The sequence below is a fragment of the Hemitrygon akajei genome, chromosome 4 (genome assembly GCF_048418815.1).
Source record: "Hemitrygon akajei chromosome 4, sHemAka1.3, whole genome shotgun sequence".
Lineage (NCBI taxonomy): Eukaryota > Metazoa > Chordata > Chondrichthyes > Myliobatiformes > Dasyatidae > Hemitrygon > Hemitrygon akajei.
In genome coordinates this window covers 197,104,895-197,125,350 of record NC_133127.1, presented here as the reverse complement: position 1 = coordinate 197,125,350, position 20,456 = coordinate 197,104,895, and the positions used below count along the sequence as shown (strand labels likewise).

Genomic DNA, 20,456 nt, shown 5'->3' with positions numbered 1-20,456 from the left:
AATCCAGGCAACATTCTTGTAAATCTCCTCTGCACACTTTCTATAGTTTCTACATCCTTCCTGTAGTGAGGCAACCAGAATTGAGCACAGTACTCCAAGTGGGGTCTGACCAGGGTCCTCTGTAGCTGCAAGTTACCTCTCGGTATTAAGGAAAGATTCTGGCATGGATAAAACAGTGCCTGATTGGCAGGAGGCAAAGAGTGGGATGAAGGGAGACTTTTCTGGTTGGCTGCTGGAGACTCGTGGTGTTCCACAGGGGTCTATGTTGGGTCCAGTTCTTTCTAAGTTATTTGTCAGTGATTTCAAAGGTGGAATTGATGGTTTGTTGCAAAGTTGGCAAACAATATGAAGATAGGTGGAGGGGTAGGTAGTTTTGAGGAAGTAGGTTACAGAAGGACTTAGATTAGGGGAATGGTCAAAGAAATGGCAGATGGAATATAGTGTCAGGAAATGTATGGTCATGCCCGTCGGTAGAAAGGGTTGACTATTTCCCAAGTGGAGAGAAAATACAAAAATCTGAGACACAGTGGGACTTGGGAGTCCTTGTGCAGGATTCCCTAGAGGTTAATTTGCAGGTTGAGACTGTAGCATTCATTTCAAAAGCCAAGATGTAAAGTTGAAACTTTATAAAGCACTGGTGAGGCCTCAGTTGGAGTATTGTGAGCAGTTTTGGGCCCCTTAGAAAGGATGTGCTGAAACTGGAAAGGGTTCAAAGGAGATTCTCAAAAATGATTCCAGGATTGATTGGCTTGTCATATGAAGAGCGTTTGATGCTTTGGGCCTGTATTCACTAGAATTCAGAAGAATGAGGGGTGACCTCACTGAAACGTGTTGAATAGTGATAGGCCTTGATAGAGTGGATGTGGAGAAGATGTTTCCAATGGTGGGAGAGTCTAAGACCAGAGGTTACAGTCTCAGAATAGAGGAGTGTCCTTTTAAAACAAAGATGAGGAAGAATTTTAGTCAGAGAGCTGTGAATCTTTGGAATTCTTTGTCACAGTCAGCTGTGGAGGCCAAGTCTTTATTTATATTTAAGACAGAGGTTGATAGATTCTTGATTGGTCAGGGCATGAAGGGATACAGGTGGAAAGCAGGATATTGGGTCTGAGAGGAAAATTGGATCAGCTGTGTTGAAATGATGGAGCAGACGCAATGGGTCAAATGCCTTAATTCTCCTATTTGTTATGGTCTAAGTCAGGATGCACGGCAAGTGAATTAGATTGAGCAGACTAAAGAGATAATGTCAATGAAACAGAACATGCTATGAACTCTCAGCAGGTCAGGTAGCTTTTGTGGAAAGAGAAGTGAGTAACATTTCAGATGTTGAGAAACAATTTAGTGCAGCTTAGAGAAAAAGTGGTGGAAAGCAGTGAGTGGAATAATGATAGTGTAGCAATTAGCACAACATTATTACAGCTCGGGGCGTCAGAGTTTGGAGTTCAGTTCTGGTGTCCTCTATAAGAACTTCCTGTGAGTGCGAGGGTTTCTTCCAGGTGCTCCAGTTTCCTCCCACAATCCAAGGACATGCTGGTTAGTAGGTTAATTGGTCATTGTAAATTGTAAGGTTAAACAGGTGGGTCATCGGGCAGTGTGGCTCAGCTGGCCAGAAGGGCCAGTTCCACATTGTATCTCTAAATCAATAAGTCAAAAGAATTTCTCTGATGCAATGAAATGGTGTCGCTGATGAGAGATAGTAAAACTATGGAAGTGAGGTCATTGGCCTTTGCCCTGCAAGCCAGACTACACAAATGAAACGAAAGAGTGGGGCAAGCAAAGCCAATAGCAGTCATGTAAAGTTGTGAAATTTGCTGATTTGTGGCAGAAGTGCAGGTGCAAGATATAAAAATTTCGAAGTTGCCATAAAAAGTCCAAATAAGGAATAATGAGTTGGTGTTCATAGGTTCACAGACAGTTTAGAAATCTCGTGCCAGAGGGGAAGAAGCTGTTTTTGGATCACTGACTGTGTCTTCAGACTCCTGCACATCGTAAGCAATTGCAGCAATGAGAAGACGTAGAATATTACATCACAACGTTGTGCAGACCTTTTAATCCGCTCCAAGATCAACTTAACCCTTCCCTCCCACATAGCTTTCCAATTTTTATCATCATCCTATCTAAGAATGTGCCTCTATCACCACAAATAACAAGAACAATAAATGCTGGAAGCACTTGCAGGTCAGATGGCATTGGACAGTGAGAGATACAGAACCGACACAGAGATACAAAATGAGACAGTAATCTGGAACAGCAATATAAAATGTGGGTGTGGGGGATTTGGTGGGGAGAGTAATTGTTGACGGTTTGAGTAAAGAGGGAGTATGGCTGGAATAAAGAGGAGAGGTGATGGAGTGAAACCAAGGCCAGTAAGTGACTGGTGGACCAAGGAGGGGGTGAAGCATGATGGGCAGATGGAGGGGGAGGTTGAGGGGTGGAGTTGAGAGAAAGAGGAAAGGTACTCAGCAAAGCAGTTCCCCAATCAATTCTAGATGCTCCGTTATAGAAAGAACGTGGAAACTTTGGAGAGAGTGCTGTGTAGGTTTACCAGATCAAAGGGCATCCTGGACCCAAGGTGGATGGAGAAATGGTTTGTTTTATCTGCAGTAGCAGAGGCTGAGAGGAGACCTGATAGAAGTGCTGTGTAAAATTTATGAGAGGAATAGGTAAGAACAGACAGTCAGAGTCTCTTTCCCAGGGTTGAAGTGTCTAATACTAGAGGGCGTACAGTTAAGGCGAGAGGGAAAGATCAGGAGATTTGTGCACCAGGAAGTTTTGAAGCAAAGTGGTGGATGACTGCCAGAGTTGGTGCTGGAGGCAGGTATGAAAGTGACATTTAAGAGGCTCTTTGATCGGGCAAATTAAAATGCAAGAAATAGAGGGATATGGACCATGTGCAGACAGAGGAGATTAGTTAAATTAGAAGTCATTAGCTTAATTAATACAGTACAACATTGTGGGCTAAAAGGCCTGTTCCTGTGTGATTCTAAACTTCTGGATGTGAATAAAGGATCATCCCAGTCTCCTCCTCCCTCTCCCCCCCTCCTCCCTCTGGGACCAAGGTACAAAACACAGTACATCTAGTCACACACAGCACATACGGTATAGTTATAGAAACATAGAAAATAGGTGCAGGAGTAGGCCATTCGGCCCTTCGAGCCTGCGCCGCCATTCAGTATGATCATGGCTGATCATCCAACTCAGAACCCTGTACCTGCTTTCTCTCCATACCCCCTGATCCCTTTAGCCACAAGGGCCATATCTAACTTCCTCTTAAGTAAATTTATGTGTGACTGTAGGTCATGAAATCTGTTTGCGAAAGCAGTTCAGTGCAATACATTAAAAAATAATTTCCATAAGACTCCTGAAGCCCATCGCTCCTACTGGGGAATAGGCCTCCAACAGCAGCTTGCCAGAGTCCTTAGCCATAGACTGATACAAGATTCATCGGCCCTGAGGCTTCCGCTTTCACCCCACAACTTCATATGTCTTCTAGGTGAAGATCCTTCCTCTCCCAGGGACGAGGTTTTTGGAGGTTCTGTTGATGTTTCTGTAGCTCTGGGTTTTTGTGGGATGGGGTTGCTAGCCCCATGTACAACCATCCTCCTTTCACAGCCTGGCTTGGAACTGTCCATGGCGGAGTTACAATAAGACTTGAATATAAAAAAAGAGTGAGGTAGTATTCATGTGTTCATGAACCGGTCAGAAATCTAATGGCAGAGAGAAAGAAACTGTTCCTAAAATGTTGTGTGTTTTCAGGCTCCTTTACCTCCTCCGTGATGGTAGTAATGAGAAGAGGGCATGTACTGGGTGTTAAAGGACATGTAGTTCCTGTCTCACTGAGATTGAAGGCAGTCTGGTGGGCTGGATAGACATCGGTTTCTGGCTGTTGACCGTATTCTGCTTCATTTCAGGGTGGAACATGCACGGATGCATGCCAAGCACCGCGGGCACGAAGCGATGCATGCGGAGATGGTGCTCATCCTCATTGTTACTTTGGTGGTGGCACAGATTCTTCTGGTCCAGTGGAAACAAAGGCATCCCAGATCCTACAATGTAAGGATAGATTTACTTTTGTTTCTCTGCTCTCTGCCTTCAGAGATAATCAGATTCAGAATTAAGTTTTTAGCACTGGCATATGTCGTGAAATTTGCTGCTTTGTGGCAGCGGTACATTGCATACATAATAAAAAAACTGTAAATGACAATAAAATGTGTATCAAAGCTTATATAAGTAATGCAAAAAAAGGGGGGGAATACTGTGGTAGTGTTCATGCGTTCATTGTTAATTCAGAAATGTGATGGTGGAGGGGAGGCAACTATTCCTAAAATGTTGATTGTGTGTTCTCAGGCTCCTTTACCCCCACCTTGATGGTAATACTGAGAAGAGGGTATGCCCTGGGTGATCAAGGTTCTTAATGATGGATGCCACCTTTTTGAGGCATCACCTTTTGAAGATGTCCTTGATGCTGGGGAGGCCAGTGGCCATGATGGTAGATAATGACATTGGAGTAGAATGTGACCATTTGGCCCATCAAGACTCCTCTACTTTTCCAACATGGCTGATTCAATATACCCAAATACTTGGCCTCCACAACCATCTGTGGCAATGAATTCCACAGATTCACCATCCTCTCACTAAAAAAATTCCTCAACTCTGTTCTAAGTGGATGTTCCTCTATTCTGATCTGTGTCCTCTGGTCCTAGTTTCCACCCACTATAGGAAACATCCACTCTCTATATTTCAATATTCTGTATGTTTCAATGAGATACCCCAACTGTGGTCTGGCTAATGCCTTATAAAATCTCTCTATCATTTTCTTGCTTTTATATTCTAATCCTCTCAAAATGAATGCTAACATTGCATTTGCCTTTCTTACTACTGAACCTGCGAATTAATCTTTAGGGAATCCTGCACAAGGATTTCTGAATTTTTTCCTCTCTTTAAAATAAAATTGTCTATACCTTTATTCCTTCTACCAAAGTGAATGACCATACACTTTCCCAGACTATATTCCATATGCCACTGTTTTGCCCAATCTCCTAAGTCTTTCTGCAGACTCCCTGCATCTTAAACACTACCTGCCCCTCTACCCATCTTCATAGTGTCCGCAGAATTAGCCACAAAGCTATCAATTCCTTCATCCAAATCGTTGACGTAACGTGAAAAGAAGCAGTCCCAACACCAATCCGTGTGGCACACCAGAACAGGCCCCCTTTATTCCCATTGTTTGCCTCCTGCCAATCAGCCAATTTTCTATCTATGCTAGTGTTCCCTGTAATACCATGGGCTCTTATCTTGTTAAGCAGCCTCACGTGTGGTACCTTGTCTAGGACCTTCTTAAAATCTAAGTAAACAACATCTGCTGACTCCTTTGTCTATCCTGCCTGTATCATCTGCAGATTTGTCCATAAAGCCATCAACTCTGCCATCCAGATTATTCACATATAACATGAAAAGAAGTCCCAACACTGACTCTTGTGGAACACATTCTGGAAATAGGGTGTTCTGCCACTACCTTTATAGATATGGCCACTGCTGCTAAGACTTGTTTAACCAGTGATAACATCAGTCTGTAGAGGGTTAAATCCTTCAAGGCACATATTGGGGAAACAAGGCTCTGGTGAAAATTTGCAGTGGAGCAGATTTTTGCTTGGGAAACTGCTGAAAATTTCTCCCAATCTCATGATACTTCCCTAGACTCTCACACAACAATGCTTTTCTTCACCCTAATATTTATAAACCAAAATAGTCATCTTAGTCTTGATCCTGGACAAGTTAAATTTTTAGCCTTGTAAGGATAGGATGAGCAAGCTAGGGCTTTTCTCTTTGGAGCAAAGTAGAATGAGAGGTGACTTGTAGAGATGTACAAGATGATAAGAGGCATAGATCGAGTGGATAACCAGAGACTTTTTCCCAGGACAGAAATGGCTAACATGAGGGGGCATAATTTGTAAGGAGGATGTCGGAGGTAAATTCTTTACACAGAACAGTTAGTTTGTGGAATGTGCTGCCAATGGTGGTGGTACAGGAAAATACATTAGTGACATTCAACAGTTTCTTAGATAGGCACATAGATGATAGCAAAATGGAGGCTATAAAGGAGCGAACATAGACACAGGAGCAGAATTAGTCCATGTGCCCATTGAGTTTGCTCCGCAAGAAACATTTTCAAGAAGGAGCATTTCAGCTCTAAAATTAAACTGAAGATTGCAGTGATCTGACTTCACAACACTGGCACACATCAAGGATGCACGCTCAGCCCACTACTGTACTCTCTCTACACCCACAATTGTGTAGCTAGGCACAGCTCAAATGGCATCTGATGATACAACTTCTGTTGGCAGAATTTCAGATGGTGACAAGAAGGCATGTAGGAGTGAGCTGATTATGTCAGCTGGTTCAGGGGTATCGCAACAACAACCTTGCACTTGACATCAGTAAGACCAAGGAATTGATTGTGGACTTCAGGAACGGGAAGTCGAGGGAATGCACACCAGTCCTCATTGAGGGATCAGCAGTGGAAAGAGAAAGCAGTTTCAAGTTCTTGGGTGTCAGCAACTCTGAGCATCTATTCTGAGCCCAGCATATTGATGCAGTTACAAAGAAGGCACAACAGTGGCTACATTCCTGGACTTCTCTAGTGCCTTTAACACCATCCAGCCCAAGATCTTAAGGCACAAACTAACGGAGATGGGAGTAGACTCTCACATGGTGGATTGGATAGTGGACTACTTGACAGATAGACCTCAGTATGTGCGGTTGGGAGACTGTAGGTCTGACACGGTGGTCAGCAGCACAGGAGCGCCGCAGGGGACCGTACTCTCTCCGGTCCTGTTCACCCTGTACACATCAGACTTCCAATATAACTCGGAGTCCTGCCATGTGCAGAAGTTCGCTGATGACACGGCCATAGTGGGGTGTGTCAGGAATGGACAGGAGGAGGAGTATAGGAAACTGATACAGGACTTTGTGATATGGTGCAACTCAAACTACCTGCGTCTCAATATCACCAAGACCAAGGAGATGGTGGTGGACTTTAGGAGATCTAGGCCTCATATGGAGCCAGTGATCATTAATGGAGAATGTGTGGAGCAGGTTAAGACCTACAAGTATCTGGGAGTACAGTTAGACGAGAAGCTAGACTGGACTGCCAACACAGATGCCTTGTGCAGGAAGGCACAGAGTCGACTGTACTTCCTTAGAAGGTTGGCGTCATTCAATGTCTGTAGTGAGATGCTGAAGATGTTCTATAGGTCAGTTGTGGAGAGCGCCTTCTTCTTTGTGGTGGCGTGTTGGGGAGGAAGCATTAAGAAGAGGGACGCCTCACGTCTTAATAAGCTGGTAAGGAAGGCGGGCTCTGTCGTGGGCAAAGTACTGGAGAGTTTAACATTGGTAGCTGAGCGAAGGGCGCTGAGTAGGCTACGGTCAATTATGGAAAACTCTGAACATCCTCTACATAGCACCATCCAGAGACAGAGAAGCAGTTTCAGCGACAGGTTACTATCGATGCAATGCTCCTCAGACAGGATGAAGAGGTCAATACTCCCCAATGCCATTAGGCTTTACAATTCAACCGCCAGGACTTAAGAACTTTTTTTAAAAGCTATTATTAATGCTTTTTGAGTTAGTGATTTAGATGCATATCATATTTTTTACTGAGTTAAGTATTGTATGTAATTAGTTTTTGCTACAACAAAGTGTATGGGACATTGGAAAAAAGTTGAATTTCCCCATGGGGATGAATAAAGTATCTATCTATCTATCTATCTATCATATTTCATTAGAAATTTGAGAATCAGTATGTCACCAAAGACACTCACAAGTTTCTACAGATGTACCGTGGAGAGCACTCTGACTGGTTGCATCATCGTCTGGTATGGAGGGGCCACTGCACAGGATCAAAAGAAGCTGCAGAAAGTTGTAAACTCAGCCATCTCCATCATGGGCACTGGTCTTCCACCCCCCACCCCCCCGGTTTGAGGACTCCACTCAAAAGATGATGCCTCAAAAAGGCGACATCCTTCATTAAGGACCCCTGTCACTCAGAATGTGCCCTCTTCTCATTGCTACCATCAAGGAGGAGGTACAGGAGGAGAAGCCACTCAACATTTCAGGAAGCACTCCTTTCCCTCAGCCATCAGATTTCTGAAAGAAGATTTCTTTTCTTTTTCACCCTCTCTTTTTGCTCTACTTACTTAATTTAATTTTTTTAAATATTTAGTTATTGTATTTTATTCTTTATATTATTATGTATTGCAACATACTGCTGCTGCAGAACAACAGATTTCACAACATATGCAGGTGAAATTAAATCTGATTCTGATTATTGAGGTGGCGAGTGATGGTGGCTGTGCTGGATGATAGATAGATAGATAGATGATAGATAGATACTTTATTCATCCCCATGGGGAAATTCAACATTTTTTCCAATGTCCCATACACTTGTTTTAGCAAAACTAATTACATAACTTACTCAGTAAAAATATGATATGCATCTAAATCACTCTCTCAAAAAGCATTAATAATAGCTTTTAAAAAAATTCTTAAGTAGTTTACTTAGATACATTAAATACAATCAACCCCGGCACTTTAACATATCTTACTCCTGGCGGTTGAATTGTAAAGCCTAATGGCATTGGGGAGTATTGACCTCTTCATCCTGTCTGAGGAGCATTGCATCGATAGCAACCTGTCGCTGAAACTGCTTCTCTGTCTCTGGATGGTGCTATGTAGAGGATGTTCAGGGTTTTCCATAATTGACCGTAGCCTACTCAGCGCCCTTCGCTCAGCTACCGATGTTATACTCTCCAGTACTTTGCCCACGACAGAGCCCGCCTTCCTTACCAGCTTATTAAGACGTGAGGCGTCCCTCTTCTTAATGCTTCCTCCCCAACACGCCACCACAAAGAAGAGGGCGCTCTCCACAACTGACCTATAGAACATCTTCAGCATCTCACTACAGACATTGAATGACGCCAACCTTCTAAGGAAGTACAGTCGACTCTGTGCCTTCCTGCACAAGGCATCTGTGTTGGCAGTCCAGTCTAGCTTCTCGTCTAACTGTACTCCCAGATACTTGTAGGTCTTAACCTGCTCCACACATTCTCCATTAATGATCACTGGCTCCATATGAGGCCTAGGTCTCCTAAAGTCCACCACCATCTCCTTGGTCTTGGTGATATTGAGACGCAGGTAGTTTGAGTTGCACCATATCACAAAGTCCTGTATCAGATAGATAGATAGATAGATAGATACTTTAATCATCCCCATGGGGAAATTCAACTTTTTTCCAATGTCCCATACACTTGTTGTAGCAAAACTAATTACATGCAATACTTAACTCAGTAAAAAAAAATATGATATGCATCTAAATCACTATCTCAAAAAGCATTAATAATAGCTTTTAAAAAGTTCTAAGTCCTGGCGGTAGAATTGTAAAGCCTAATGGCATTGGGGAGTATTGACCTCTTCATCCTGTCTGAGGAGCATTGCATCGATAGTAACCTGTCGCTGAAACTGCTTCTCTGTCTCTGGATGGTGCTATGTAGAGGATGTTCAGAGTTATCCATAATTGACCGTAGCCTACTCAGCGCCCTTCGCTCAGCTACCAATGTTAAACTCTCCAGTACTTTGCCCACGACAGAGCCCGCCTTCCTTACCAGCTTATTAAGACGTGAGGCGTCCCTCTTCTTAATGCTTCCTCCCCAACACGCCACCACAAAGAAGAGGGCGCTCACCACAACTGACCTATAGAACATCTTCAGCATCTCACTACAGACATTGAATGACGCCAACCTTCTTAGGAAGTACAGTCGACTCTGTACTTCTCCATTAATGATCACTGGCTCCATATGAGGCCTAGATCTCCTAAAGTCCACCACCATCTCCTTGGTCTTGGTGATATTGAGACGCAGGTAGTTTGAGTTGCACCATATCACAAAGTCCTGTATCAGTTTCCTATACTCCTCCTCCTGTCCATTCCTGACACACCCTACTATGGCCGTGTCATCAGCGAACTTCTGCACATGGCAGGACTCCGAGTTATATTGGAAGTCTGATGTGTACAGGGTGAACAGGACCGGAGAGAGTACGGTTCCCTGCGGCGCCCCTGTGCTGCTTACCATGTGAGAGTCTACTCCCATCTCCGTTAGTTTGTGCCTTAAGATCTTGGGCTGGATGGTGTTAAAGGCACTAGAGAAGTCAAGGAATGTAATCCTCACAGCACAACTGACCCCATCTAGGTGAGAGAGTGATTTGTGCAGCAAATACGTGATAGCATCCTCCACTCCCACCTTCTCCTTATACGCAAACTGAAGAGGATCCTGGGCGTGCCTGGTTTGTGGCCTCAGATTCTGTATTATCAGCCGCTCCATGGTCTTAATCACGTGCGACGTCAAGGCAACAGGTCTGAAGGAGTTTCCTATACTCCTCCTCCTGTCCATTCCTGACACACCCCACTATGGCCGTGTCGTCAGCGAACTTCTGCACATGGCAGGACTCCGAGTTATATTGGAAGTCTGATGTGTACAGGGTGAACAGGACCGGAGAGAGCACGGTCCCCTGCGGCGCTCCTGTGCTGCTGACCACCGTGTCAGACCTACAGTCTCCCAACCGCACATACTGAGGTCTATCTGTCAAGTAGTCCACTATCCAATCCACCATGTGAGAGTCTACTCCCATCTCCGTTAGTTTGTGCCTTAAGGTCTTGGGCTGGATGGTGTTAAAGGCACTAGAGAAGTCCAGGAATGTAATCCTCACAGGATGTGTAGATTTGGCACGACAAAGGTCCGGTACTGGTTTGTACTGTCCTATATTCTATGTCAGTCTCTACTGTATGAAAGAAAACAACTACACTTCCTTGGGACTGCCTCTCAGCAATGTTCCCTCTGAGGTGTGCACGTGCACACATCTTTTGCTACCAGCACACAAAGGAATTTAAACTCTGCACAAAAGGTTGTCACCCTCTACCTCGTTGGCATGTTATGTATATTTCACAATCTTTTACAATCAGATTTCCTTTTCAGGTTTTTGGTGCGGATGCTGTTGACAGCATGGCATTTGTCTGCAGATTTTAGAGCTGGCTTATTTATACTGTTTTTATTAAAGAAGTTATTCAGTGTGCACGTGTTGTCATCGCTGGGCAAAAAATTTGCACAGCACAAAATTTTTGCGCACACGTCATTACAAACTAAAGGGAGCATTGCCTTTCAATTGTTGTAGATTCTCTTGTTTGTATAACAGTTCTTTGCAAGCAGATGGACTAGAAATAATTGAGGAAAGAAGTGGCATTGATTAAGAAATTACTATTATCTGCGCTGTTACAGTGATTTGAAGTTAGCTGCTAAAAGGATGAAGGAAATGGATCCTACTGGAATTTTCAAAAGCAAGTTGAAACAAGGAGATCAAAATTCAAAGGGTTTTGGTGGGATAGGCTGAATGGCTACTGCAGTGCAAGGCTGAAGCCACATGAACACTTTCCATTTAATACTCTCACCCCAGAAACAGAATCTTCAGCATCAACCTGGTTTAATAGGCTCCACCATTCTGAGTTTGTAACTGTTTTATAGGCAGATCATTGAAATTGAAAGGGGTTGGTAAAGTGGACATGGTGAGGATGTTTCCTATAGTGGGGGAGAGGGATGTCCATTTAGTACAGAGATGAAGGGAAATTTCTTTAGCCAGAGGGTGGTGAATCTGGAATTCATTGCCACCAAAGGCTGCGGAGGTTGAGTAATTGAATATATTTAAAGCGGAGGTTGATAGGTTCTTAATAAGTCAGGGCGTCAAAAGTTACAGGGAGAAGGCAGGAGAATGGGGTTGAGAGGGATAATAAATCGGTCATGATAGGATGGCAGAGCAGACACAATGGGCCAAAAGGTCTAATTCTGTTCCTATGTGTTGTGGTTTCAGAGGCATAAGAATAGTTCAAGTTTCCTTGCTGTGCCTCTGGTTATTCTGATCTACAGTTGCTGCTGGAGAGGGTGTCTGCATGTGATGGCCTCTCCTTCTCGCTTGCTGATCCCAGCAAAGTTCCTTGTATTCGAATCACCTCTCTCTCCCTAGATTCTGTTGGAGCAAAGTTTAATCGGCACAGTTTGTGGATTGTGGACTCTAATTCAAGTGTTCTAGTTTCTGGTTGCTCTTTTTTTTTTGTTGCTAGTTTTTCCGATTTTGAATCAGGGTAGCCTGCAGATAATGAACTCTGAGCTGAACTGAAATATGCCTTTTGTTTTTGTGTTTTAGATCCCAATTTTTTCGCTCATTTCTTTTTTGTTGCCGTTAGCACAATTTGTTATTTTTTGGTTTGTTGGGGAAGGGGGGTGCTAATGTGAATGGGTTCCATGGTTGTTTGTTTCGTGGCTGTCTGTGGGGAAGAGTTGTATACTGCATGCATACTTCAATAACAAATGTACTTTGAATCCTTGATATGTGAACAAGTGAATAGCAGCCCAAGTTATAAAAGTGTCCTTCATTGGGTCTGGGAACTGCTCTGGCTGATATGATGTGTCTCAACATGGATTCCTTTTGCTGAGTATTGAGTTCAACAGATAAAGAAGGCTTATTACATTCGTGCCTTGATTGATCAAAGAAATGAGTTTGAGTCAGGAAGTTATGTTGCAGCTCTATAAAACTCTCCTGGAGTATTGTATTCAGTTCTGGTCGCCCCATTATGGAAAGGATGTCAAGGCTTTGGAGAGGGTGCAGAAGAGATTCACTAGGATATAACCATATAACAACTATAGCACGGAAACAGGCCATCTCGGCCCTTCTAGTCCGTTCCGAACGCTTACTCTCACAATACTCTCACAGGATACTCCTGGATTAGAGGGCATGTGCTATAATGAGAGGTTGAATAAACGGGTTGTTTTCTCTGGAGTGGCGGAGGCTGAATGGAGATCTGATAGAGGTTTGTAAGATTTTGAGAGGTATAGATAGGGTAGACAGACAATATCTTTTTCCAAGGGTTGAAATGTCTAATACCAAAGGGCATGCATTTATGGTGAGAACAGGAAAGTTCACTGGAGATGTGTGGGAAAAGTTTTTCTTTACACTGTTTTGAGCACCCATAATGTGTTTGAGGCATATATGACAGAGGTGTTCAGGAGGCTCTTAGATGAGGGCATGAATGTGCAGGAAATGGAAGAATATGTGCATTGTGTAAGCAGAAGGAATTAGTTAATTACTAATTTAATTGGTTGAGAGCAACATTGTAGGCCGTAGGGCCTGTTCCTGTGCTGTACCATGTTGTATGAGATGACAAGAGGCATTGATCGAGTGGACAGCCAGAGACTTTTTCCCAGGGTGGAAATGGCTAATATTAGGGGGCATACTTTTAAGGTGATTGGAGGAAAGACTAGGGAGGAATGTCAGAGGTAGTTTTTGTGTGGAATGCCCTGCTGGGGTGGTGGTAGAGGCAGATCAATTAGAAACACTTAAGAGACTCTTAGATAGGCCCATGGATAAAAGGAAAATGGAGGGTTATGTGGGAAGCAAGGGTTAGATTGATCTTGAAATAGGTTAAAAGGTCAGCACAATATTTTGGGCCAAAGGGTGTGTACTGTGCTGTGCTGTTCTGTTCTATAATGCTAGAAGTGTGTATTTGATCTCCTGCAGCTAGTGACACTGTTCCAGATGTGGGTCGTGCCCCTCTACTTCACAGCGAAGCTACATTGGTGGAGGTTCCTAGTGATCTGGGTACTCTTCTCGGTTATCACTGCCTTCATTACTTTCCGAGCAACACGGAAGCCACTGGAGAGAACGACGCCCAGGTAATGTTTGGGTAACCTGCTGTTTCAGTCATGTATCTCTTGTCTGGGACCATCAAATGTCTATGAAACACTAGTTGGCTGCAGGTAACTAGAGGTGTTTCACAGGGCTCAAAGTACATATATATCACCATATACAACCTTGAGATTAATTTTCCTGCGGGCATTCACAGTAGATACAAAGGAACGAGAAAACAGCAAACAAAATAATAATAGTAAATCAGCAATAAATGTTGAGGACATGAGTCCAAAGGCAGTGGGAGCAGTTCAGTGAAGGGGTGAGTGGAACTGGTTCAAAAGCCTGATGGTTGAGGGGTAGTAACTGTTCCTGAACCTGGCGGTGTGGGTCCTGAGGCTGCTGTTGGAGGAGCAGGTTGTGTTAAGGAATCAGGGAGTCTGCAGACGAGCTTACTCATATTGGGAGAATAGGCTAAGAAGTGAAGATGGAATATAGTGTAGGGAAGTTATGGTCATGTACTTTGGTAGAAGGAATAAAGGCGAAGACTATTTTCTAATTGGGAGAAAATTCAGAAATCAGAGGTGCAAAGGAACCTGGGATTCCTTGTGCAGGAATCCCTGAAGGTTGAGTTGGTATGGAGGGCATTCATTTCAAAGATTCAAAGTATTTATATGGAATACAACTCTGAGATTTGTTCTCCTGCAGGCAACCACAAAACAAAGAAACATTATGGAACCCGTTCAAAAAAGAACAAATTGCACAAATGACATAAAGCAATTGAACAACACATTGAAAATCAAACCATGAGTCCAATAGTATTCACTTTAGTTCAGTTTAGCATTGCAGGCCGCAAAGCCATTTATCACGAAAGCACCCCAGTCCGTATTGATCGCCCCGATCAAACAGCAGAAAAAGACCAGAATTCAGAAACACATGCAACATGAATCTCAAAGTCCCCCAAACTGAGTCCACAGCTTTGCTGATCAATCCTTGCCACGTGGATCCCAATCCTCCTGCAGGTTTCCTCTGACAGCAGCAAGCGAGAGAGAGAGGAGGACTGGTCAAACACAGGCAGAAGGTGCCAAACACCTGCCCGTTCTCTGCTCTCGTCCTAGTCGATTTCAACCTGGTTTGAAGCCTCAATCGGAGACGAGCAAAGGAGTCGATCGTGGGTTCGTGCCGTCTCTCCAGGCTTCCAGGCCACCAAGCTGCACAATCCGCTCCAAACCTCACCGAAATCACTCAGAGGTAGCAAGGTGCCAGATCCTTCAATCAGCCCAAAAACATACAATCAAAATGTAAATCACATGTTCATTTTGAGGGGACTAAAATAGAAAAGCAAGGATGTACAGACGAAGCTCTTGGAGTATTAAGCTGTTTTGTTCCCTTTATCTGAGAAAGGATGTGCTGGCACTGAAGAAGATTTAGAGGAGGTTCACGAGAATCACCCCAGCAATAAGACGGTTAACATAAGAGTAACGTTTGATGGTTCTGAGCCAGTACTCGCTAGAGTTTAGAATAATGGGGGGGGGGGGCATCTAATTGAAATCTATCGGACCTAGATAGAATGGACGTGGAGAGGATGTTTCCTATAGAGGGTGAGTCTAGGACCAGTGGGTACAGCCTCAGAATAGAGAGACACCTATTTAGAACAGAGATGAGGAGGAATTTCTTCAGCCAGAGGGTGTTGAATTTGTGGAATTCATTGCCTCAGACAGCTGTGGAGGCCAAGTCATTTGATATATTTAAAACAGATGTTGATAGGTTCTTGATAAGTCATGGTGTCAAATGTAACAGGGAGAAGGCAGGAGAATGGGGTTGAGAGCAGTAATAAATCAGTCATTACAGATTGGTGGAGCAGACTCAATGGGCTGAATGGTCTGATTCTGGTTCTATATCTCTTACACAGTCAGGCGGCTTTGTGGACTGGAAGTTTAATCTAAGGTCCCAGCAATCATCTTGACATCCTTGTTTTTTTAAGAGTGCTTTATAAATTAAAAACACAAGATTCTGCAGACGCTGGAAATCCAAAGCAACACATGCAAAAAGAGTCTTCTGCCCACATCTGCTAGAAAACAGAATCTAGTTCATTTCACAATGAAAATTAGCCTTATTTGTCACATGTGCATCGAAACTTCAGTAAAATGCATTGTATTGTGTCAAATCAAATCAGTGAGGATTACGCTGGGGAGCCTGCAATTGTTACCATACTTCCAGTGTCAACATAGTGTGTCCACAACTCAGTAACCCAAACTTGTACATCTTTAGAATGTGGGAGAAAACTCATGAAGTCACAAGGGGAACACACAAGCTTACAGCGGTGGGAATCAGCTGGTTTTTCTTTGATTTTCTTGAGCATATTTTCATTGTTTGTCATTTGTCTTTTGTTTCAGATTGGTTTATAAATGGTTTCTTCTACTTTACAAACTGAGCTACACCACTGGAATTGTGGGATATATTGGCGTCATGCTCACCCTCTTTGGTATAAATTTATTATTTAGGTAAGTACATTTACCTTAAAACTAATTTCTCTTTTAAATCGTTTGGGATTTGACAGCAAGCATGGCTGAGGAATTTGTTCATGTCAAAAGAGAGTATCAGGTCACCAGAGATGCTGAATGATTGCTGCTGGTGACCTCAAGGTGAGGTAAGACACAACCAGAATCTGGCTGTTCAGCTCATCGAGTCTGTTCCACTGTCTGATCATGACTGATTTATAATTCCCCTCAGCTCCATTCAATAGTTCCATGTAGTAACAGAAAAATGTGTGCTATATACATCCCGAAATTCTTGTTCTTCACAAGACATTCACAAAAACAGAAGAGTGCCCCAAAGAATCAGTGACAGTTAAATAATGTCAGAAGTCCAAAGCACCCCCCCACCATTCCCTCTTCCATGCACAGGCAGCAGTAAAGCAACAACCCTCCCTCACCCCCACCCACTTCACAAAAAATTATCAGCACCCACCAAGCATGCAATAGCAAAGCCCCCAGTGAAGACCCTGATCTGCAGTACAACAAGGTCTAATCGTTTACCCAACAATTAGTTGTCCCTCCTTAACTCTAAAAAGGTCATCCCTCAATTTCTGGATACCCCCACCATAGGAAACATCCTCCCCACATCCACTCTGTCTAGTCCTTTCAACATTCGGTAGGTTTCAATGAGATTCCTCTCCCCCCCACATTCTTCTAAATTCCAGTGAGTACAGGCCCAAATGCTCCTCATGGACTGGGCCATATCCACTGCTTTTAGTAGGTTTTTATGTTCAAGGGCATTGGTGTTTCATACCAGTCAATATACTCCCCACCATGCAGCTATATAAGTTTTCCAAAGTTTTAAATGACTTGCCAAACGTGAGATTTGAACATGTATTAATCAGGATAAAAATTGTTTGCACCTAACGGAGAGTAGCAATTATTTATAAATAGGACATTAAAAGTCTGCTATTTAGAATTGCATGCCTACAGTGAAAGACTAAGCTGTTTATATGGATAATTACGGGTGCTGTGGTAGCGTAGTAGTTGGGGCGATGCTCCACTAGTGGGAGTTCAGTCCCCATCACTGTCTGTAAGGAATTTGTACATGCTCCCTGTGACCGCATGGGTTTCCTCTGGGTGCTCCAGTTTCCTCCCACATCCCAAAGCTGAACGGGTTAGGGTTAGTGAGTTGTGGGTGTACTATGTTGGCCCTGGAAATGTGCTGATGCTTGTGGGCTGCCCCAGCACATTCTCTGGTTGTTAGTCATTGACACAAATGATGCATTTCACTGCACGTTTCAGTGTTTAGCTGCACATGTGACACAAAGATAATCTAATCCTATGAAGATTAGTCATAGATGATCACAAGATCAGTAGTTTCCTAATAGGAAAACTGATTTAATTATTAAAAAGTCAATAGTTTTTAAAAAAGTAGGATTAATTACAAGTTTAAACAAATCTAATTCTAAATGTTTGTGTTCAGTTGATCAATTTTAAAGTTGCTTGTGATAGGAGGATTACAATCTAGTCACAATAAGTCGCATTTAAGTTTAGTCGTGATAAATAACTGTCAGACTAATCATTAGATTAAAGAGCAATACAAAATGGTACAAGAATGCAACAGGTCAAGCAGCATATATGGAGGAAAATAAACAGGCAATGTTTTGGGTTGAGACCCTTCAGTTGGTCTGAAGGGTAGAGGGGAGATGGCCAGTATGAAAAGGTGGAGGAAAGGATGGGTGTAGATGAAGGTGGATGATGAGTCAGTGGAGGAGGCAAGAGAGAGAAAGGTACCAGAAGCTAGGAGGAGATGGTGGAAGTGACAAAAGGCTCGTTCTGCAGTTGTCTTCCTGTATCTCCATAAGATGCAGGGGAGATTTACATGGATGCAATCTAGATTAGAGAGCATGTCTAATGAGAAACGGTTAAGTGAGCTGGGGCTTTTTGGAGCAAAGGAGATGAGAGATGTACAAGATGATAAAAGACATAGCTTGTTTGGATATTTGATGTATGCCAGAGACTTTTCCCTTGGGTGGGGGGCGGATGACTAATACAAGGGTGCATAATTGTAAGTTGATTGAAGGAAAGTTTGGGGGGGGTTTCAGAGGTAGGTTTTTTAACACAGAGTGGTGGGTGCAAGGCCTTTTATCCATTACTTCTCTCCAGTGACTTTGTTCACCCACAACAGGCCCATGATGTTGTACCGATATTTTAACCTACTTTAAGATCAACCTAACCCTTCTCTCCCACATAGCCTTCTGTTTTTTTTAATCATCCATATAGTTATCCAAGAATTTCTTAAATGTATCTGTCTTTACCACTACACCTGGCAGTGTGCTCCCTGCACCCGCCGCTCTGTATTGGACAAAATGAGATACAGCAGGCATCATACTGTGACCATTTCAGAGCAAAAGGTCTGCCTGACCCAACCCTACACAACATTGTATATGCTAAAGATCAAAGAAAATTTCAGGACAATTCCAGATTTACAATGGTTCCTTTGAATTACACACCACCCTCACACCTCCCTCTTCTCATTCACACTACAGACATCCAAATACACACAAATAATAAATTTAAATCAGCATTGTCTTGTCTTCCAGTTAACTTGGTTCATGGTTCTTAGGAACCCATTGTTCAGAGTTGCAACACACACAAAATGCTGGTGGAATGCAGCATGCCAGGCAGCATCTATAGGAAGAAGCACTGTCGACGTTTCGGGCCGAGAAGTCAACAGTGCTTCTTCCTATAGATGCTGCCTGGCCTGCAGCGTTCCACCAGCATTTTGTGTGTGTTGCTTGAATTTCCAGCATCTGCAGATTTCCTCGTGTTCGGTGTTGCAGTTTGGATTTAATCCTCAATTGATATTCGAATCTGAAGACTGGTGACTAAAATCAGTTGCTGAAGTTATTTGCTATGTATGCTAAACCCAAAAAATTCTCTAACAGCCCAGAGGGCCTATACTGTGCTCTTTGTTCTATTACTTGCAATTAATTGGAGGAGCAATAATATTCTTGAGGTTAAGAAAGAATATATTAGGTGTTGAGTTGTACAGCACAGAAACAGGCTCTTTGTCCCACCTTGGCCGTGCCAACTTTTACACCCAACTACATGAATCCCACTTCCTTGCATTAGAGTCATGTCCTTCTGAATCTTGTCTAGTTAGTTGTCTGTCTAAATGCCTCTTAGCAATTATTATCTGACTCCGCCTCCTTTGGCAGCAAGTTCCAGTCAAATCTATTTATATATCCAAAAAAACCCTCAAATCCTTAAAGGAGGAGAACCAGGGTGAGGTGATGGGTGGCACGGTAGCATAAGGGTTAGATTATTGCTGTTACAGGGCCACCGATCACAAATTGTGATTCATTTCCCCCCAGTGTCTGTAAGGAGTTTGTATGTTCTGATTGTGACTGTAGGGGGAGCGAGGTTTCCTCCCACATTCCAAACTGTGTTGTGGATATGCATTGGAAGAATGTCAGTCTGCCCAGCACAATCCTCGCTGATTTGATTTCACACAAATGACGCACTTCTCTGTATGTTTCAATGTACATCTGACAAAACTAATCTTTATCTTTAATTTTAATTTTACTTTAAATGTATGCCTCTGTCTTTTGATATCCCTTGTTTTTGATCATTTTTGTGATTTAAAAGCATTAGTTATAATTAGGCAGGAGGATAGACAGGTGATAGAGAAGGGATGAGCTCAGACCGATGGTTGAGATGTGTCTATTTTAACGCAAGGAGTATTGTGAACAAAAGCAGATGAGCTTAGAGTGTGGATCAGTACTTGAAGCTATGATGTGGTGGCCATTACAGGGACAGGAATGGTTACTTCAAGTGCCAGGTTTTAGATGTTTCAGAAAGGACAGGGAGGGAGGCAAAAGAGGTGGGGGCGTGGCACTGTTGATCAGAGATAGTGTCACAGCTGCAGAAAAGGTGGACGTCATGGAGAGATTGTCTACGGAGTCTCTGTGGGTGGAGGTTAGGAACAGGAAGGGGTCAATAACTCTACTGGGTGTTTTTTATAGACCGTCCGATAGTAACAGGGATACCGAGGAGCAGATAGGGAAACAGATCCTGGAAAGGTGTAGTAATAACAGAGATGTCATGATGGGAGATTTTAATTTCCCAAATATTGATTGGCATCTCCCTAGAGCAAGGGGTTTAGATGGGGTGGAGTTCGTTAGGTGTGTTCAGGAAGGTTTCTTGACACAATATGTAGATAAGCCTGCACGAGGAGAAACTGTACTTGATTTG

The 20,456-nt window shown here is 43.2% G+C and overlaps 1 protein-coding gene across 2 annotated transcripts in view; it reads left to right on the top strand.

The window, feature by feature from the left end:
* rnf121 (ring finger protein 121) overlaps positions 1 to 20,456 on the top strand; it is a 125,241-nt gene that overhangs the window by 22,253 nt on the left and 82,532 nt on the right. For both annotated transcript variants that reach the window (XM_073044369.1, XM_073044370.1), the window contains exons 3-5: positions 3,909 to 4,050; positions 13,612 to 13,766; positions 16,116 to 16,223. In XM_073044369.1, the coding sequence (XP_072900470.1) occupies positions 3,909 to 4,050; positions 13,612 to 13,766; positions 16,116 to 16,223 (405 nt within the window). The remainder of the gene's footprint in view (positions 1 to 3,908; positions 4,051 to 13,611; positions 13,767 to 16,115; positions 16,224 to 20,456) is intronic.